The sequence below is a fragment of the Varanus komodoensis genome, unplaced genomic scaffold (assembly GCF_004798865.1).
Source record: "Varanus komodoensis strain SLA01 unplaced genomic scaffold, ASM479886v1 scaffold8, whole genome shotgun sequence".
Taxonomy (NCBI): Eukaryota; Metazoa; Chordata; class Lepidosauria; order Squamata; family Varanidae; genus Varanus; species Varanus komodoensis.
This window is the reverse complement of record NW_025336481.1, coordinates 21,746,144-21,763,494: the sequence shown is the minus strand read 5'-3', so window position 1 is coordinate 21,763,494 and position 17,351 is coordinate 21,746,144. Positions and strand designations below refer to the sequence as shown.

The window sequence follows — 17,351 nt, the reverse complement described above, 5'->3', positions numbered from 1 at the left end:
CTACTGGATGACTTTGGGCCAGTCACAGCCTCTCAGCCAAACCTACCTCAAAGGGTTGTTGTTGTGGGGATAAGACGGAGGAGGAGAATGATGTAAGCTGCCTTGAGCCCTTTGTAGGAAAAAGGCAGGATATAAATTGGAAAATAAATAAATAAATAGCTTGGGCAGGGGGCGGGGGTCCTTGATCCATCTTTGTCACTTAAAGTTCAGGCAGCCACAGTGGTTCCAAGAGCCTTCTACCAGTTTCAGCTGGTGGGTCAGCTATGCCCCTAATCTTTACAGTGATAGCTTGTTTCAGTAATCTGCATTCTGGTAATCTCCATACTCTAATTTCTAAACTTGACCAATGCAATGCAAATAGTTCAGAAGAATGAAGCAGCCAGATTAATAACTGGGATCCATAAGTCTGAAAACATAAGACCAGTTTTGGCCCACTTGCTTTGGTTGCCTCTGAGCCCGATTCAAGGTGCTGGTTTTAACCTATAACGGCTTAGTCAGCTTGGGACCACAATACCTGTTAGAGCATTCTTTCTCAGCTGCAATGGGGCCTTCCTCTGAATGTCAACTCCAAGGGAGGCTCTGAGGGTGGCAATAAGGGGGAGTGCTTTCTATGTGGTTGTCCCCAGTCTATGAAACAATTCCTTGCTGCAGCCTGCTTGGCGCCAACATTTCCATAATGCTGATGCCAGGTTATAACAGCCCTGTATACCAAGGCTTTTAAAGAGTTACTTTACCCAGGGGCTTAAGGGGACCTCTTTTTATAGGTAATTTATTACTGTATGTTACAGCAGTTTAAAAATTTTAGTAGTACTGATTTTACTATGCAATGTATTTTATGTTTTGTTTTTATGGATTGTTGTAAACTGTCCAGAGAGCTTTAGCTACAGAATGGTATAGAAATTAAATAAATTATACTATAATAATATATACCTATTAAAACTTTTTCACTGTCACATTTTCTTATTACAGTAATTTCAGCCCACCCAGGTTAAAATGTAAAGGCACAATAAACCAGTGCACAAAGCTAGAATTTATTCAGCTGATACAATAAATCAGCAGTATTTAAACTTTATATATTCAGGCCTTGAGCTAAGTTAAGTGTATCTACCAAAATCAATGGAACTTGGGGCAATGAACTCTCTCTTGATTAGGACTGAAGAATTCAGTTTCTTCTACACTACAGCAACCATCTGCAGCAACCCATATACTTTCAGTAACAATTATATCTGGATATTCATAGGACATGAGCCATACAATTGGACTACATTATATACTGTATACCCATATATGAACACAGGCAGATCCTCTGAACTGTATGGCATTTTGAGCACTTTTACAAGTGAAATCATTTCCACCACACTAGCAAAGGGCCATAAAAAGGCTTTGACCCATGAAAATCTAAAATGTTTATACACCATGAAATCAGACATCTCACAAAAATCTAAACACACACACACACACACACACACACACACACAACCCTTTCATGGCATGCTAATCATGCTGTAACTGTATCAGGCAATGTCTTCAAATGGAATCTAAATGGCAAGGAAGCAGCCAAGCAGTCAGTAGCAACTGTTCCATCCAAGGCCATGTCGCTGTGCATGTATGCCTCATTCTGGCAAGCCACCATTAAAATAAGATGTTAGGATCAAATTAAAAGAGAGAAGACATGCTAATCAAGCAAGATGGGTGTTGCAATACTCTTTGTTTAGAATAGAAAGCCATAAAGGCAGGGGGGTGGGGAAAGAATAAAATAACTTACCTCACCACGCTGAGACTCTTGTAATCGAGTAAACCTAAGATCACCATATTCCCAGTTTGCATTTACACTATATATCCTCAGCTGAGAAAGCTCAAATGAAGCGTTGAACGCTTTTGCACCAATTCGGATTATAATGGAATTTACAGAAACAGAAATCCCTTCTACAACTTTTTCAGCAAAACCATAGCCACTGGTAAAATAAAATGCAAGTATTTCAGTTAGAACTTTAGTATATGTATATGAAATATTTAGCAGTCATTTGAAATAAAGACGGTACATGCAATTCAATGAAACTAGTGCTGGATCAGATCAAAAATCAATAAAGCTATCCATGATTTCACAAAATTCAGAACAGATCTTGAACTGGGTCTGTGCAGACCAAAGGTCAAATCCTCTGTTTCTGCATCAACAATTTAATACCAAACAAGAAGCCCTACCTTTAAAAAGTAGCAAAGAAAAATAGTCAAAAGAGAACACTGCATCCTTGCCATTCAGGAGAAAAATAACATTAACTAAAACCCTGCATATTATAACTGTTCTAGGAACTAGATGGATTGCATAATAATCTTGCAGAAAGAGAAACATTAGCATTCCTTTTAGTAAATCCTATCATCACAATTCCAATACACTGATTGTAATCCAACAAACTCTTTTCTGCAGGTGTTCTGTGGAGACTGCAGGCCAGTTCCTCCTGTAGATAGTCTTACAATTTCTGGGTAGTATCCAGCAGGACTGTTGCACTCCTGCAGATTCCACTGTACAAGTAAGACCCTCACAGTAAGTACTTCACAATGGGGATTTCAGGCTTCATAAACTGTTTGTGTGCATTTGTGTGATGTGCAGTCAAATTGTCTCCAGTGTATGATGACCCTATGAATGAAAGCCCTCCAAAAAGTTCTGTCCATGAACCAGTGGAAGAGTTATTCTTGGATCTGGACAAGATAGCAGAATGCTGTTATGTGTTCTGCTCATCTGCCCTGTTACAGATGTGAAAGCATTACCATTCAATTACAATTCCTAAGTGAAGCACTGAAAGTTGCTGGCACCTGGGCAGAACTGGGCAGAAGTGCATTGCAGTGCTGGTGCAGAAGCTGGTTCTTCATCACAATCACTAGTGGCTGCTTGTTTTCTACACATGATTCTTGAAAATATGAGGCAACACATGGACAAAGCCATCGTCGCTAACAGCCATTTCTCAGAGATTATGGTGGCTGGGACTGGTGCCATAGAAATGGCCGCTGTTCTCTGTGGGCTAAATCTAAGTCTGATACCACTTTTCTTAACCAAATAATCAGTTTAGCCAAATTTCAATTAAACATGCTTTATTATACTGTCCAAAGGAGGGGTCTCCAATGTGGTACCTACAGCTGACTCCAGACTGCATGGGGTTATCCAATGTAGTGCCAATGGGAACAGACATTTATTTTTAATTTTCATTCTAATAGATTTGTGTGGAATATATGCCTGGAGGAACGTTGTCCAAAGTGCCTGCTTCAATGATGTCGAATAAATATCCAAATAAGTATTCATTTGGAGAATACATTAACACTGACCATTTTTTGATTTTCATGAAGCAGGTAAATAATTGAAAAGAACATGTACATCAGTTAATAATGAAGAATGTTCCAGTACAGAATTAATCTGTATAATAACTTCCTTCCCAAAGAAGCAATTATTAGACATGGATGAAACATATGTTTAAAGGAAGCATCAGCTTTATTGCACCACCAGCAATTAGCTAAATCAGACAATGCCTTATCAAAAGAGACACTGCTATATCCAACAGACATGAAACAAACATTTTTGCTGAATGAAAATCAGCCTAAGGACTATAGATCCAATGGGTAGACAGTAGACAAAGCAGCAATCCAACAGGTAGGCAGCAGACAAGCAGGTAGAGACCTGTTCCCCCCTGCAGAGGAAGGCAGGACATGCTCCAACAGAGAAAAGCTCAAGGAACCAAGGTTCCATTTACATGCCAGGAAGCACTTCCTGACAGTTAGGACCCCGAGGGTATGGAAGGGTGTTCAAAGATAGGCTAGACATGCCCATGGTGGGCATATAGTGAGCGGAGCCAGCTGGAGCTGGGGGTGAGACTAGATGGCCCAAGAGACCCCTTCTGACCCACTCTGGTTCTATGTTTCTAATCCACAGCAGTTTTTCAAACCCCGAAGTCATGATGGGTCTTAAAAGCTTGGAAATCCCCGGCAAAAGGCATACCAGTTTCCCAGTTACAGAATTGCATACGTCCTATCTTAATTTCAATGAATAATTAAATAGTAACTGACCTTTGCCCTGATGCAGTTGCTATAGGTGATGGTCCATTAGGGGCACGTGGTTCTTCACATGTACTCATTTCCATTATTACTTTATCCAGTGACTTAGATATGAAGGGAAAAAACATTCAACATTTAAAGACTGACTAAAGTAAAGCCATCTTATAGAATTAAAGCTTGCAGAAAGAGAAGCTGATATTAAAAGTTTTCTGGAACAATTTGGTTGTGTATTTTATTTTAACACTTTAGGAGCAAATCAAGTGTAGTGTTTATTTATTGCCTTTTTCTTCTTTAAAGAACTCAAACTGGCTAACACCATTCTCCTCTTCCTGCTCTCAGTCTTATCCCCACAACAACCCTGTGAGGTAGGTTGGGCTGAAAGTCTGCAGCTGGCACAAAGTCACCTCTGTCTCCATGGCAGGGCAGGGTCTAGAACCCAGCTCACCTGAGTCCCAGACCTGCACTCAAGCACCACACCACACTGGCTCTTTTTGCAGTCTTAATATTATAAATTAGTCCTATTACTCTTTTTTGGATGGTTTATTTTACCTAAGCCTATGAATGTCAACATTTAGAAACAAATCTAGACACTCACAACCCACTCAAAACCCAGCAGGATACAATCATTTTGATTGCACCCTTGGAAACCAGAAGCCCCTGAACTCAGAGTCATCCAATCAGGAGCATCAAAGTGATTTTTGCCTCTTTGTCCTCCTACAGGCTGTCTAGGCTGCTTCAAGAGGGGAGTGAATGAGGCTAGAGTCTCAGCATAGCCAGGTCTTGCCAGGTCTCAGCATAGAGTCTCAGAATGAGTCTCAGCATAGCCAGGTCTTCCTGATATCTTCTCCCACTAAAATGCCTGACCTCCCACCTTGAAGAATCTCTGCCCCCTTCCTTCCAAGGTTGGAGTATAATCTCCATCCTTGGAAGGGGTTTACAATCCATCTGCAGGATACTCTCCCAGGGGTCACATAATTTTTCTCTCTTGTGATCCACATATATAACATGATTTCCAATAAATAATACTGCTTGCCAAGGGCTAATAAATGTGTGAACAAAGATATTTATGTATAGAAAATAACACAAAATGTTTGATGTGTGGCTGAGGTAGCCATCATGCTGGTATCTTCTAAACATCCTTGTATAAAAATTGCCTCTACAATATCAAGATCTCTGATAAATACACATATGCAAGATAACAGCATTCATTGCTGAAATTAAGGAAGAGCAAAATTGTATCCCACTCCTCAAGTCTGTGTTACCGAACTACATTCCATGAATCTCAACAGTGCCATCAAGGTCAAAAATTAAGCCTGTATAAATATCCAAAGATAACAAAATACCTTACCTTAAAGGCAATCTGAGTTCCTGTTATGATCACTTGGGATAATTTATTTCTGATAGTAATACCACATACGTAAATTTGGCTTCTGAAAATTCATATGTAAGAAAGATGACCTCCTTCATGAGCTTAAACATCATCACTGATCAGTTTGTGTAGAGATTACTTCAGCTGACATGCAAACACCACCATTCCGGGTCATAACACACAGCTTGAGGCTATCGTGTTCAAGTCTTCCCTAATTTGGCAACTGTACAGCCAGAACATGGAATCAGAATATTCTTTACATATGATAGCCTCTGATGCTTGAGAAGGAGCAACATATGAGCCAGGACATAATAAAGCACCAAATGATTATTTAAAAACTCCTTTAGGCCCAACAACACTGTGACCCACAAGATTGCTGATATGTGACTACCTAAAGATTTGAAATATTAAAATTATCTTAAGGGTATCAGAGGTCAGAAGGAAACAAAATAAAGAGCATCAATAAAGAAAAGGTGGCCTACATACAATTCCCTCATGCCTTATGATATATTTTAAGGAAATAAAGTAGGGACAAATGAGTCATCTGTCGCCAAGATGAAGCTAGTTTCTATATAATTTTAACTGTCTTTCATGAAACATAACTATACCATTAATATTCACACTGATCTCCGTTTCTTTTATTATGTTTGTTATTTTAATCTATTTTTATTTTTCCATAGACAGGTTAGCAAACACAAGGGGCAAATTTGCACGACTTATCCTAGCAGTAAGGCATGATGAGATCTCACACAGTACTGTTACTGACTCAGCACACCATGGGCTGGTTGCCCCCTCTGTCCTCCCACAGATATTCCCAGAACCTCCAAGGTGCAGAACTAACTTGCCTGTTCCCCCACCCTCACCCCACTGTGATTGCAGCCTTTTTTTGGTTGCCGGGGGTTTGGGGTTTTTTGAGGGGAGGGTGGTCCCTTTAACCTTGTTTCTCCAGAGACAGCAAGTTTTTGCAATCTCCATTTTGACAGGCACTAAGAAGCCCCTTTAAAGTGCACAGATGGTATACTGGAGGGAATGTCAGTAGCTGGCAAATTACTTTTTGAAAAAACTATGTGCACAAGTGCTTTTGTTTTATTCTATTAGCTGTACTTGTGCAACTGCAGTTCTGCAAGTGTTGGACAATGTCCTGAAGGAGATCTACCATCAAAGTGCAGCAAGCTGCAACCTTGGACATTGATCCAAAAAGGCTAGGTCTAAATAAGCTTTTCTTATGCTTTGTTTTCTCCTCACAGCTGTCAAAAGGCAAGCTGTCAAAGGAAATCAAAGGTGTAGGGATCTTTTTCATGAAAAAGGGCTATGAGATTTGCATCCACTCCCTCATGAGATCCTTGTCTTTTTTCTTTTTCTTTTTTTTGTCTTCACTGTACTCAAAGGTAATGAGTATTTTGCACTTTTCCCCCAAACTCTAGCTGTCCAGGGAATTGCAAAACTGCATCTCACTCATTTTTCAGTACAAAAGGAGCCTTGAGAGCTAGCTGTCAAAACTCTGGATTCCCTTTAAAATGGGGTTCAGGAGATATAGCTGTATATATCCTTCTCCAACAACACCCAGTGCCCTGTCAAAGTCCTGTTTTAAATTCCTTTTCAACAGCTAACTGTCAAAGCTCCTTTTCACCCAGAAAGAGAGTGGGATGCACTTCTGAACTCCCCCGAGTACTTTTTTTTTTTGGAATTTCCAAAAAAAAGACTCTTTGGGCTCTTGTGGGGTAGTTCACACTGGCGGTAGCCTAGGTGATCTTGCCAAGAGGTTGCTAGCTGCTTCCTGATTTTTCAGGTTTGGGGTGCCACAACAAACCATTGTAAGTACAACTCCTAGAAAAAGCAATGGTAGCCAGGGTGGCTTGACACCCTCAAGACAGCCATTCTGCAGATGAGTCTGGGTCTGCACAACGTAAAAATCTACTGTGACTTATCACCCATGACTATCTGTGTCAAAGGAAAAACATTTATGAGTTCTCCTACTACTCCTACTATACTACTAGAATAAAACTACATAGCATTAGTCATAAATTCTTCTAACCTTTTTATTAATTAAAAAGGAAGAATTGGGGAGAAGAAAGGTAAAAAATGTCCTTTTAAAAATCAAAGTAACAAATCTCTAGCTGAACATAGGAATGCAATCCAGTAAAATGAGTCTAGATTCCTTCATAGAATTGGCATCACTTTCTTTTGGTTGTGATTTTGAAAGCCATTTATTTGTATAGTATAGCTATAATTACAAAATGTTTCTCTCTGTGCTGCTTTTCATTTCTGTATCACTGCAAGAAAGTTACAAGCTATATACATCATTCACATAATTTGCAGAGATAAATTCCAAACTCACTAGACAGATTGGATGTGTTTTCAGTTTTGTCCATGGTATCTGCAAGATAAACAAAGACCAAATTGTTAAAGGAAATATGTAGCCATCATTGCTAGAGACAAATGTGACATCACATTTATCATCAACAACACAAAAATCAGCATCAATAACACAGAAATCAACTATGTCTTTCTGCCATTCTGCAGGTCTAATGTCACACTGGCCTCATCTGTTATGTGCCAAAATATTTGCAAAAATCAAGAAAACACTTAGAGAAAACAGGCATGAATTTGATTAATGAGAGAAGAGTCTATGCATTAAAAATGAAAGCATGTGGTGTGCAGTATACATGCAGTATGCAGTGGTGCAGAGAGGAGTTTTTGGGGCTGAGTATATGTACTTCACCACCCTACGCAAAGATCTATGAATTCAAAAAAAAAAAAAAAACCATTCTAACTCACTACTGTTGATATGATCATTTGAAAAATAAAAAACCCAAATAGTTCATTGCATTGCAATATCCACATAAGGGTACCAATTTGTAAAACAGAGTGTCATATAGAAGATAAAATTAAGAACCAAGTACCTTTCAGGTTTCTTTATTATAGTCCATTGAGTTTAAAATGCTATTTAAAAAAAATATTTCAAGGACAAGATGGAGAAAAAATAGTCTTTACTCCTTATCTAGAGAGTCACTTACTCACCCTAATAGATGCTTTATTACAAAAGACTTTGTTGATGGCAAGCCAGGTGGGAAGATCTAGCATATTCTGAAGCACTTCTTCATCAAGCTCTAAATTGGTTAGCTGACCTTCACCCTTTAGTGTGCTCAGGTTGATTTTGTCAGGGGACAGGTTTTTGGTGAACCTAAATAAAATAAACATTATTAATGGCATTACTTCTCCACAAAGCAGTTTGATAATTTTAATTTTGTATTTGTAAATCAATGTATTTTTTGTATTTTTATATTTAATGGTAATTTATTATGTACTATTGTATTTCAATGTATTTTATCATGTTGTAAGCCGCCCTGAGGTTTTGGCAAGGGGCGGCATAGAAATGTTATAATAATAATAATAATAATAATAATAATAATAATAAATAATAAAATTTATTTATTTATATTTCCATTTCTATATCATGAATTACTTTAAAAAGTCCCCAGGTGGCTTACAAATCATAAAAATACATTTTTAAATATAAACCAATTTAAATTTTTAAAAGTCTTAAAATTTTAAAAGCAAATATAATCATAATATAGTAACATTAAATAGGTGGAAGGGTAATTGGATGTATTAGGCAGATGTAATTGATGTAAACATATAATAAAGAAGGAATTTTGAAATCTTGAGGATTTCACTTTTGAAAAGTGGCATATCAGTACAAGTCTACTGTTGCCTTCTAGCTTAGTTTAGTTCAATGGAAAGCAGTTTGGGACTACTGAAAAACTAACAATCCCGGAGTATAATGGCCCATGTTTAGGATTTGTTTTGGGATTGGGCAGGAGATGACTGCATTGAGTATGGAATGTTAATATAACTGTAGACAGAACTCAAGGGAACCTGTTAGAAATTTGGTCACTTGACAGTTAAGAGGGATACTAGAAGATGGCAGAGATTACTTGGTTAAGAATGGATTTCAGAGATTATTATTTCTAATTGTGCTTGTGCTGAAGCAACTGTGCTAGATACTTATTAGCAACTGAACAAAATGCAACGTCTTGCCTTATAAAGTCCTGTACAGCTCAAGACCAGGCTACCTAACTGATTGCCACTGCAGAAATGGGAAGGCAGGCAGAAACTCTGATGGTACTATCAACCCTCACTCACTAGAAAGCACTAAGAAGAGGCAACAGCTACAACTATCTTGGTTTATAAAAATAATACAGATTATTTTTCAGTAATTCAAGTTTTTTCCTATATAATTTCTGCCTTTGGCCCTGTTATGCGTTCCTTAAGATCTGACCTTTGCCTATTCTTGACCCTGCCTTTGTCTCTAGTCCTGCCACACCCAGGTTATCTTCCTGACTCCACTCTCTCCTCTAGCCTTACTGTGTCTTACTAAGTACTCCATCTACCTCCAGCATCCCTGGTCCTGATATTTCAATAAGATGCCTTCTGCTTACATCCTGAAGCTAACAACCAAACTCCATCAAAATCAGTAATACCAAGACATACTATTAACAGCAACTTTATAAAAATCAGACAAAGAAGAAGAAAACACTGAAGGAATGAATATAAAGAACAAAAGAAAAATAGCTGTGTCCAAAGTACAGACAGACAATAATCTTTGTCAACAGAGAATGCAAGTCTTGTTACATGGCCATGATCAGAACTGCTATTTGTCTAAACGAGGTTCACAAACCAATGTTTTTAGCTTCAGCATAAATACTAAAAGTGCATTCAAAGAATGCATTAATAGACTCCCAGGTTTCAAATTACATTAATTTGCTAAGTAAATGCTTATTCAAACTGTGCCAGAATTTCCAAAATAATCTACCCACATCTGTTGTTGTTTTTTTTTTTATGTACCATCAAGTTGTCTCTGACTTAAGGTGACCCTATGGATGACTGCCCTCCCCAAATGTCCTGCCCTTGGCAGTCCTGCTCAGCTCTTATAGATTGATGGCTGTGGCTTCCTTTATGGAGTCTATTTATCCCATATTTGGCCTTCCTTTTCTTCTTCTGCCTTTGACTTTCATGAGCATGACAGTCTTCTTCAAGGAGCCTCTCCTTCTCATGATATGCCCAAAGTATGACAGCTTCATTTGTGTCCTTTTAACCCGCAGGGAAAGTTCTCATTTGATCTGATCTAGGACCCACTTGTTCATCTTTCTGTCAATCCAGGGTATTCATAAAGCACCATGTTTCCAACGTATCAGTTTCCTTCCTGTCAGCTTTCTTCAATGTCCAGCTTTCACACCCATGCACAGCGATTTAGAATACAATGGTGTGAATTATCTTGCCCTTGGTCTCCCTACATTTGCTTATCTTTTCTAGTTCCTTCATTGATGCCCTTCCAAGGTTCAGTCTTCTTTGAATTTCTTGTTTACAGTCTCCATTTGAATTGATGACTGAGCCAAGATATACAGAATCTTTCACAATTTTGATTTCTACATTGTTGACAGTAAAGTTCTGTAATTCTTCTTTAGTCATCATTATTGTTTTCTTAATATTCAGCTGCAGTTCTGCTTTTGCACCTTCTTTTTCAAGGAATCATTTCAATTCATCGCTGCTCTCTGTCTTTCAATTCATTACTGACCCTCATGTCAGTACCCAAGTCCTTTACTATGCGCTATAAGTCTATTCTCACCAAAAGTATTCAGTAGAAGTCCTATTCCAATACTGTTTAAAAATAATGTTTCTAAGAATATTCCCACAAGCCTGATACTCTTCATTGTAATGTAAGAGTTATCACCATCAACATAACTGGTATAATATAGTTAATAACCACAGTATTATAGCCAATAAAGCTTAAAAGCATTATTTTACTAATACCTGGAATAAACCCATTCCCAATGCTAATTAATAATGGAACCATGAGTTCCCAGCAACTCCCTCTGAACAGGATTCTTATGCATTCTGTTCTATGAGGAGCTAGTTTAATTCCTAGAAACAAGCACCACCACTGAGTCTCCAGATCTAACAATATTTTAAATCATTCATATAAATAGCTAAAAACTGTTCCTGAAGCTATTTGCAAAGGTCTGAAATGAAATATCCATGCAATTGACCCAGATTTCCTTCAGAAATATTATGCATACTAGATCAATTTGTTGGGTTATTAGCTGCTGATAGATGTGCCTTCGCCTTGTTGTAAATTATAGAAATCTCCTGATATCTGAATTAGAAAAGGTTTTGCAAATTTTTAACAAGTGCATAGATGCAGTAATAGGTTCGATGGGCACCAACAAAATGAGATTGAGTTGTTGTGAGATACAGATTGTATGGGCTGGCGGGTTACAGGTACAAAAATGGGAGAGTTTTCCTGTTCTGAGTGGGCTTACACTTCCTCAGAAGAAAGACTGCGGATATTCCTGGATTCATCATCATTAGGAGCCCAAGTGACTTCTGTAGCAAGGTATGCCTATTACTGGTTTCAGCTGTATGTCTTTCTAGCCTGATCACTGTAGTCTACGTGTTGGTAGCCTTGCTTTTAGACTACTGTATTGCATTTTATGTGGGGCTCTCCTTGTGCTTCATCTAGGACCTATAGCTCATGTAGAATGCAGTAGTCAGGCTGCTAAGAAGGTCATCTGACTGAGTATATATTGCACTAGCACTGAAGCAACTACATCTATCAGCTACCAAATCAAATCTGAAGTCTTGCTATTGGCATATAAAGTGATAATTTGGGTCCCAGTTATCTTACCAATTGCCTCCCCCAGTAAAGATCTGCTCAAATGCTAAGATCATTTGGGGAGGCTTTGCTGGTTGAACGGCAGATTGCCATTTGGTTTCTGTGCACAAACCTAACATTTGAATTAAGTAATTGATAAGGCAACAACCTGAAAAAAAGAAATTAAGATAAGTCACCCTAACCCTGAGGAAAACAAATGGTCAGTTGTCATGGCTCCGGAAAACCTTTGGGTCACCTATTTATAGCTAAGATGATAATGCCAAGTCAATCTCCAGCAGAGACCACTGCAGAATAAAATATGGGACAATGGATAAATTCTCCTGTCAGTTATAGACATGCATTATTTGCTCTTGTTTCCTTTATGCTCTTCAAAAGGAAAGAAATTAATTCTGGCAGCCACTTTGTACTGAGCACTTCCTGAATCAGATCTAACCACATCTTCTGACTATCTGATACAAGTAAAAGCCAACAAGAATAATTCTAGTCAATCATCAACACAGGACAAATGCTTTTCGAAGGAAGGAAGGACGGAATGAAAGGACATTTTATATTCACAAGCACAGAGTAAAATTTTTCCATAATTTTTCAATCAAAATTAGTTCTATTTTATACCAGTCCTGTTCATTTCCTCAAATATTTTGTTATGGGAAGTCTGACAACAATAAACACTTGCATTTGTAGCTGTTCATTAATTTTGCAATAGTTTGGTTATAATCAACTACTGAAGAGTTTGCTTGTCTTGACTAGAATTGGGATCATCTTCTGAAGCACTGTCGTTCTTTTACACAGACTTTTATAACGTTTTTTGCTATATTTAGTCAAACACATCTGTCGTAGCATATAGCCAACAAGGTTAATAACCAGTGATAGCCTCCTCATGAATTTGTCCAATCCCCTTTTAAAGCCATCCAGTTTGGTGGCCATCACCACTTCCCGTGGCAGTGAATTTCATAGTTTAACTATATGCTGTGTGAAGAAGTACTTCCTTTTATCTTTCCTAAATATCTCATGGGATGACCCCAGGTTCCAGTATGGGAAAGGAAGAAAAATGTTTCCCTCTTTACTTTCACCATCCCACACTTTATTATTAACACCTCTATCATATCTCCTCTTACTCATCTTTTTTCTAAGCTGATCAGCTCCAGTTGTCATAGTCACTCCTCATGGGGGAATTGCTCCAGCCCCCTGATCAGCCCCTTTGTACTTTTTCCAGCTCAATAATGTTATTTTTCAAAAATGAACACAATCTTCCAAGTGCAGTTGCACCAAAGATTTGTATAAGAGAACTAAGATTTCGGCAGTTCTGTTTTCCTGTCTACTCCTAATTATGCCTAGCTTGGAATTTGCCTTCTTTGCAGCAGCAGAGCACTGAGCTATTTTCATCAAGCTGTCCACCACTACCCCAAGATCACTTTCTTCCTCAGTCAGTGCAGTGCTAGTTTGGATCCCATCAGTGTATACCTGAACTTGGGTTTTTTTGCCCTAATACACATTACAACGCAACACACATTATTCTACACTTGCTTCTATTGAACTGCATTTATCATTTTGATACCCATTCTCCCAGCTTGGGGAGATCTCTTTGGAGCTCCTCACCATCCCTTTTTGTTTTAACCACCCTGAAAGATTTTGAGTCATCAGCAATTTGGCCACCTCACTACTTATTCCTAATTCCAGATCATTAATGAACAGGTTGAAAAGCACTGGTCCCAATACAGAACCCTGTGGGCCTCCACTGGTGACATCTCTCAATTAAGAGAAATTTCCATTTATTCCCACCCTCTGTCTGCTGTTTTTTAACCAGTTAGTGATCCATAAGAAGACACCCCCCTTTATTCCATGGCTGCTTAGTTGTCTCAGGAACCTTTGGTGAGGGACTTTGTCAAAAGCCTTTTAGAAGTCCAAGTAAACACTGTCTACTTGACTCCCATCTACTGGATTAGCATATGAATAAAGGAGCAGTTGAGTGATCCCCTTTGCTCCTAAAAGCAGAAAGAGAGCCATGTGTTCAGAAATGCAATGCAACTTATGGAGTTCTGAAGGCCTCCAGCCTATCTCCCACACTTTTTAACATCTACATGAAACTGCTAGGAGAGGTACCAGCTTAAGTGTCATCAATATACTGATGACAACAGTACATCTCTTTTTCATCAATCCAGGTTGACACAATTACCATTCTTAACCAGTGCCTAGCCTCAGTAATGGACTGGATGAGAGCCAATAAGCTGAAGTTCTCAATCCAGAGAAGATGGAGGTGCTGTTGATGAGCAGACCATCCATCCAACTGGGAAATTTTCTACCTGTCCTGGATGGGGTCCCACTGTCCCCCAAGCGTGGCTTGAGGTCAGGGAATGCCTGTTTCCATATATCCCCACCCAGTCACTTCCACAGAGGTCCTTCTTCGAAAACCAACCCCCAACAAAGTGAGGGAGAAAATAGCCAGGAGAAAGGGAATATGTTTCCCAAGGAGGTGCACCTGGTGCCATCAGTGTTCTCTTTCCAGCACCAGGTAAAGACTTTTTAATTTAACAGGTGATTTAGTTTCTGAACTGATTTTTAACATTAATTTTTATTGCTGTGTGCTTTGCTGTGACCTTTTCACCTTGAGTGTCAGATTGTATTATTTTAATGGAATTTATTATTTTATATGTTTGTTGTTGTTGTTTTTATTGTAAGCTACCCAGAGAGCCTTTTGGGCTATGGGACAGCATACAAATGTAATAAACAAACAAACAGTTTTCTTAGTACCACAAGTCGAGTAGGTTATACAGAATGATACAGCATCTATCACAGTACATTACAACATGTGGAAGTGCCGCTGTCAATAAGTCCAAAGAAGTGATACAAATGCTTACTCATTTACTTTCAATATGATTTACCATGCCAAAGAAACAACATGTATGCAAGTGTGAAAGAATCCTTCCTCAGTTACTCTGTTTGTGTGTGTGCAATTTTTTTCCAGATCTGATACCACAACTATAACTATTTCTCCGGCTGAGTAACTCACTAGAAATCCCTTCAGGTTAACAGAAACCAAAAATTCCATAAAAGACTTGTTTAAATATTTGGAATTATTTGCTTAAGTTTATATTCTTCCTCCTTCCATGATAGAACTCAAGGTGCTCCCAAGCACTCTCTCACTCAGGCAGGCCTGTTGAATTGCTGTATCATATGCCCTTCAACCATGCCTAGATTACATGACTTGACCCAAAACAATAGATAAATACAATAAACAAAATAATTTACATATTCCAGAAATATCTTTTAATATTTCCTAATAAACAGTATTACAAGCTGTGAATTTGACCAAATGGTTCAAAAGATGTTCCAACCAAGTATTATATAAAAAGTTATGGAATATTAAGTACATCACTGAGCTTAATGGGACTTAATGTAGAGATGCCAACAGCTTATCTGTCAATGCCACTGGTTGTTTACTCAGAAAACCTTACTACTTCAAGATGACAATAGAAAATGTAAAATGTCAAGTTTGTCAGCACAGATCCATTATCCTTGAATGTGAAATGTTTAGAACTGAAAAGATGTTTTCACATGTTGTTGCAGATTTAATAATAGCACATCCTACCCCCTAAATCTTCTAAGAAACACAAGGCAAACTGCCTCATTCAGTTCTGTCCCTCAGACAACTGTTGAGTGCCTACTGGCATGCCAACCTCTGACGAGAATTGCATTGAAGATAAGTCATTTCCAATTCATAGTCAAGTTCCAAGAATGTAAAAGGCTGTTACTTATTTGGCCAGCAGCCACAACATAGCCCCCTTTCGCGTTACCATTTGGCAATGGGAGCGCCATGCCGACTCAGAGTACTGGGCGGACAGCTTGCCTTCCAAGCATGACATACAACTTGCCAAGCTTCTTTTAGGATTTGTCATCCCCACACAACTCTGACGTCTCCAGACCTGTCTGCAACAGATTATGTGCGCGATGATATCAGCCAAGCGGCCGCTCGCTCCTCCTACAGACAACGTGTCAAGCACAATTTACAATCCACCCACTCCCATCTTTGGTTCTGTGCCTGTGCCCCCCCCCCACACACACACACGCGCGGTCAATTGCTGTAGCGCTACCACAGTCTAATACCACTGGATTAGGGAATGGGATCAGGGTCCGAGCTTGCTCTGTCCTGTTCTACAGGTAGGAACAGCGAGGAGAGCGAAAAAGCTCACTGCTCCCATTCTAGTTTGCGGCAGGAATTGCGGAGGGCAATCGCCACCCCACCCCAGAATTGCTCTCCGTGGCTTTCTAGCGACAGCGCAAGCCTACGCCATCCCCCTCGAACAGAACTCTTCGGAAACATACGAACTGACCGTCTAAGCTGTCCGACAGCCTTCTCAGAAAGCTTTCCGCTCCGCTCCAGTTGCCTCCTAACTTTGAGGGAGCGGCTGCGTTGTAAGGCGGTTCGAACTCGCCGTCCCTCGCTCCAGCCTCCTTTTTCAAGTCACCTTCCCAAGCCCGGAGAAACCTCCATGCTCCTTCCTTTCTTCCCTCCCGGCAAGGCGCTCCGCCGCCCACTTCACTGACCTGGAAAGGTGCTTCAGAATCTGCTTTTTGATAATGCCCGCCATGACCGACGGGTCGCAGTTTGCTCCTTAGCGCCTCAAGGAAAGCAGAAGAGACTGGGCGCAGGTCTCATCCCCCCGTCGGGACTGGGGAATGGAGCCGCCGCCTCCGCCTACCCGCTCTCCGGCCCCGCCGCCATCTTGATTGCAGTAGAGCCATCTGACAGGTTTGCGCTCGGCTGGGCGGGGAGAAGGGCGGCACCAGGCAAGAGCAGCATCGCCCGCCCGTGCTGTGTGTCTCCGGCAGCAGCTCGACGGGAACCCCATCCCTAGTGCTGCCCTGGGATTGCTGCATGCAGGCGATGTCGCCCTTTTCCTCTGATGAAGGACTGCAGGAACACTAGGTGCAGTGCAATCCTAATATATATTGACTGGAAGTAAGCTTGAGTTCGGTGGCACTTGCTCTGTACATAAGCGATTACAGAATTGCAGCCTTTATACCGGATGGTAAATTTCCCCCCAAAGAGAGAAGTGCCGGGAATCGCTCATCCTGGAAGCCTCGCCCTCTGATCCACAGAAGCCCAGCCCCTAGGCTAGTATACTTCTACTTATCAACTATTTAAGGAGCTTGTATTAGCTATTCTGCACATCATAATTTCCCTCTAATAGCAAAGTTGGGTGTTTGCATGCCTACCAATTTAGGGGGGAAATTAGATTTCCCAAAAATAGGGTAGTTGTTTGTACA

At 39.8% G+C, this 17,351-nt stretch overlaps 1 protein-coding gene across 7 annotated transcripts in view; it reads right to left on the bottom strand.

Annotated features, from left to right (window-relative positions):
• Positions 1–16,948, bottom strand: part of UHRF1BP1L (UHRF1 binding protein 1 like) — a 49,365-nt gene extending 32,417 nt beyond the window's left edge. For 2 of the 7 annotated variants that reach the window (XM_044454725.1, XM_044454726.1), the window contains exons 1-5: positions 16,629–16,947; positions 8,432–8,594; positions 7,749–7,787; positions 4,054–4,145; positions 1,766–1,955 (exon numbers count right to left, since the gene is read on the bottom strand). In XM_044454725.1, the coding sequence (XP_044310660.1) occupies positions 1,766–1,955; positions 4,054–4,145; positions 7,749–7,787; positions 8,432–8,594; positions 16,629–16,672 (528 nt within the window). In that variant the 5' untranslated portion in view covers positions 16,673–16,947. Of the gene's footprint in view, positions 1–1,765; positions 1,956–4,053; positions 4,146–7,748; positions 7,788–8,431; positions 8,595–16,414; positions 16,501–16,628 lie in introns of those variants that run through there. The other 5 variants (XR_006417065.1, XM_044454724.1, XM_044454721.1 and 2 more) reach the window with 5 other exon arrangements.
• Positions 16,949–17,351: the final 403 nt, after the last annotated feature.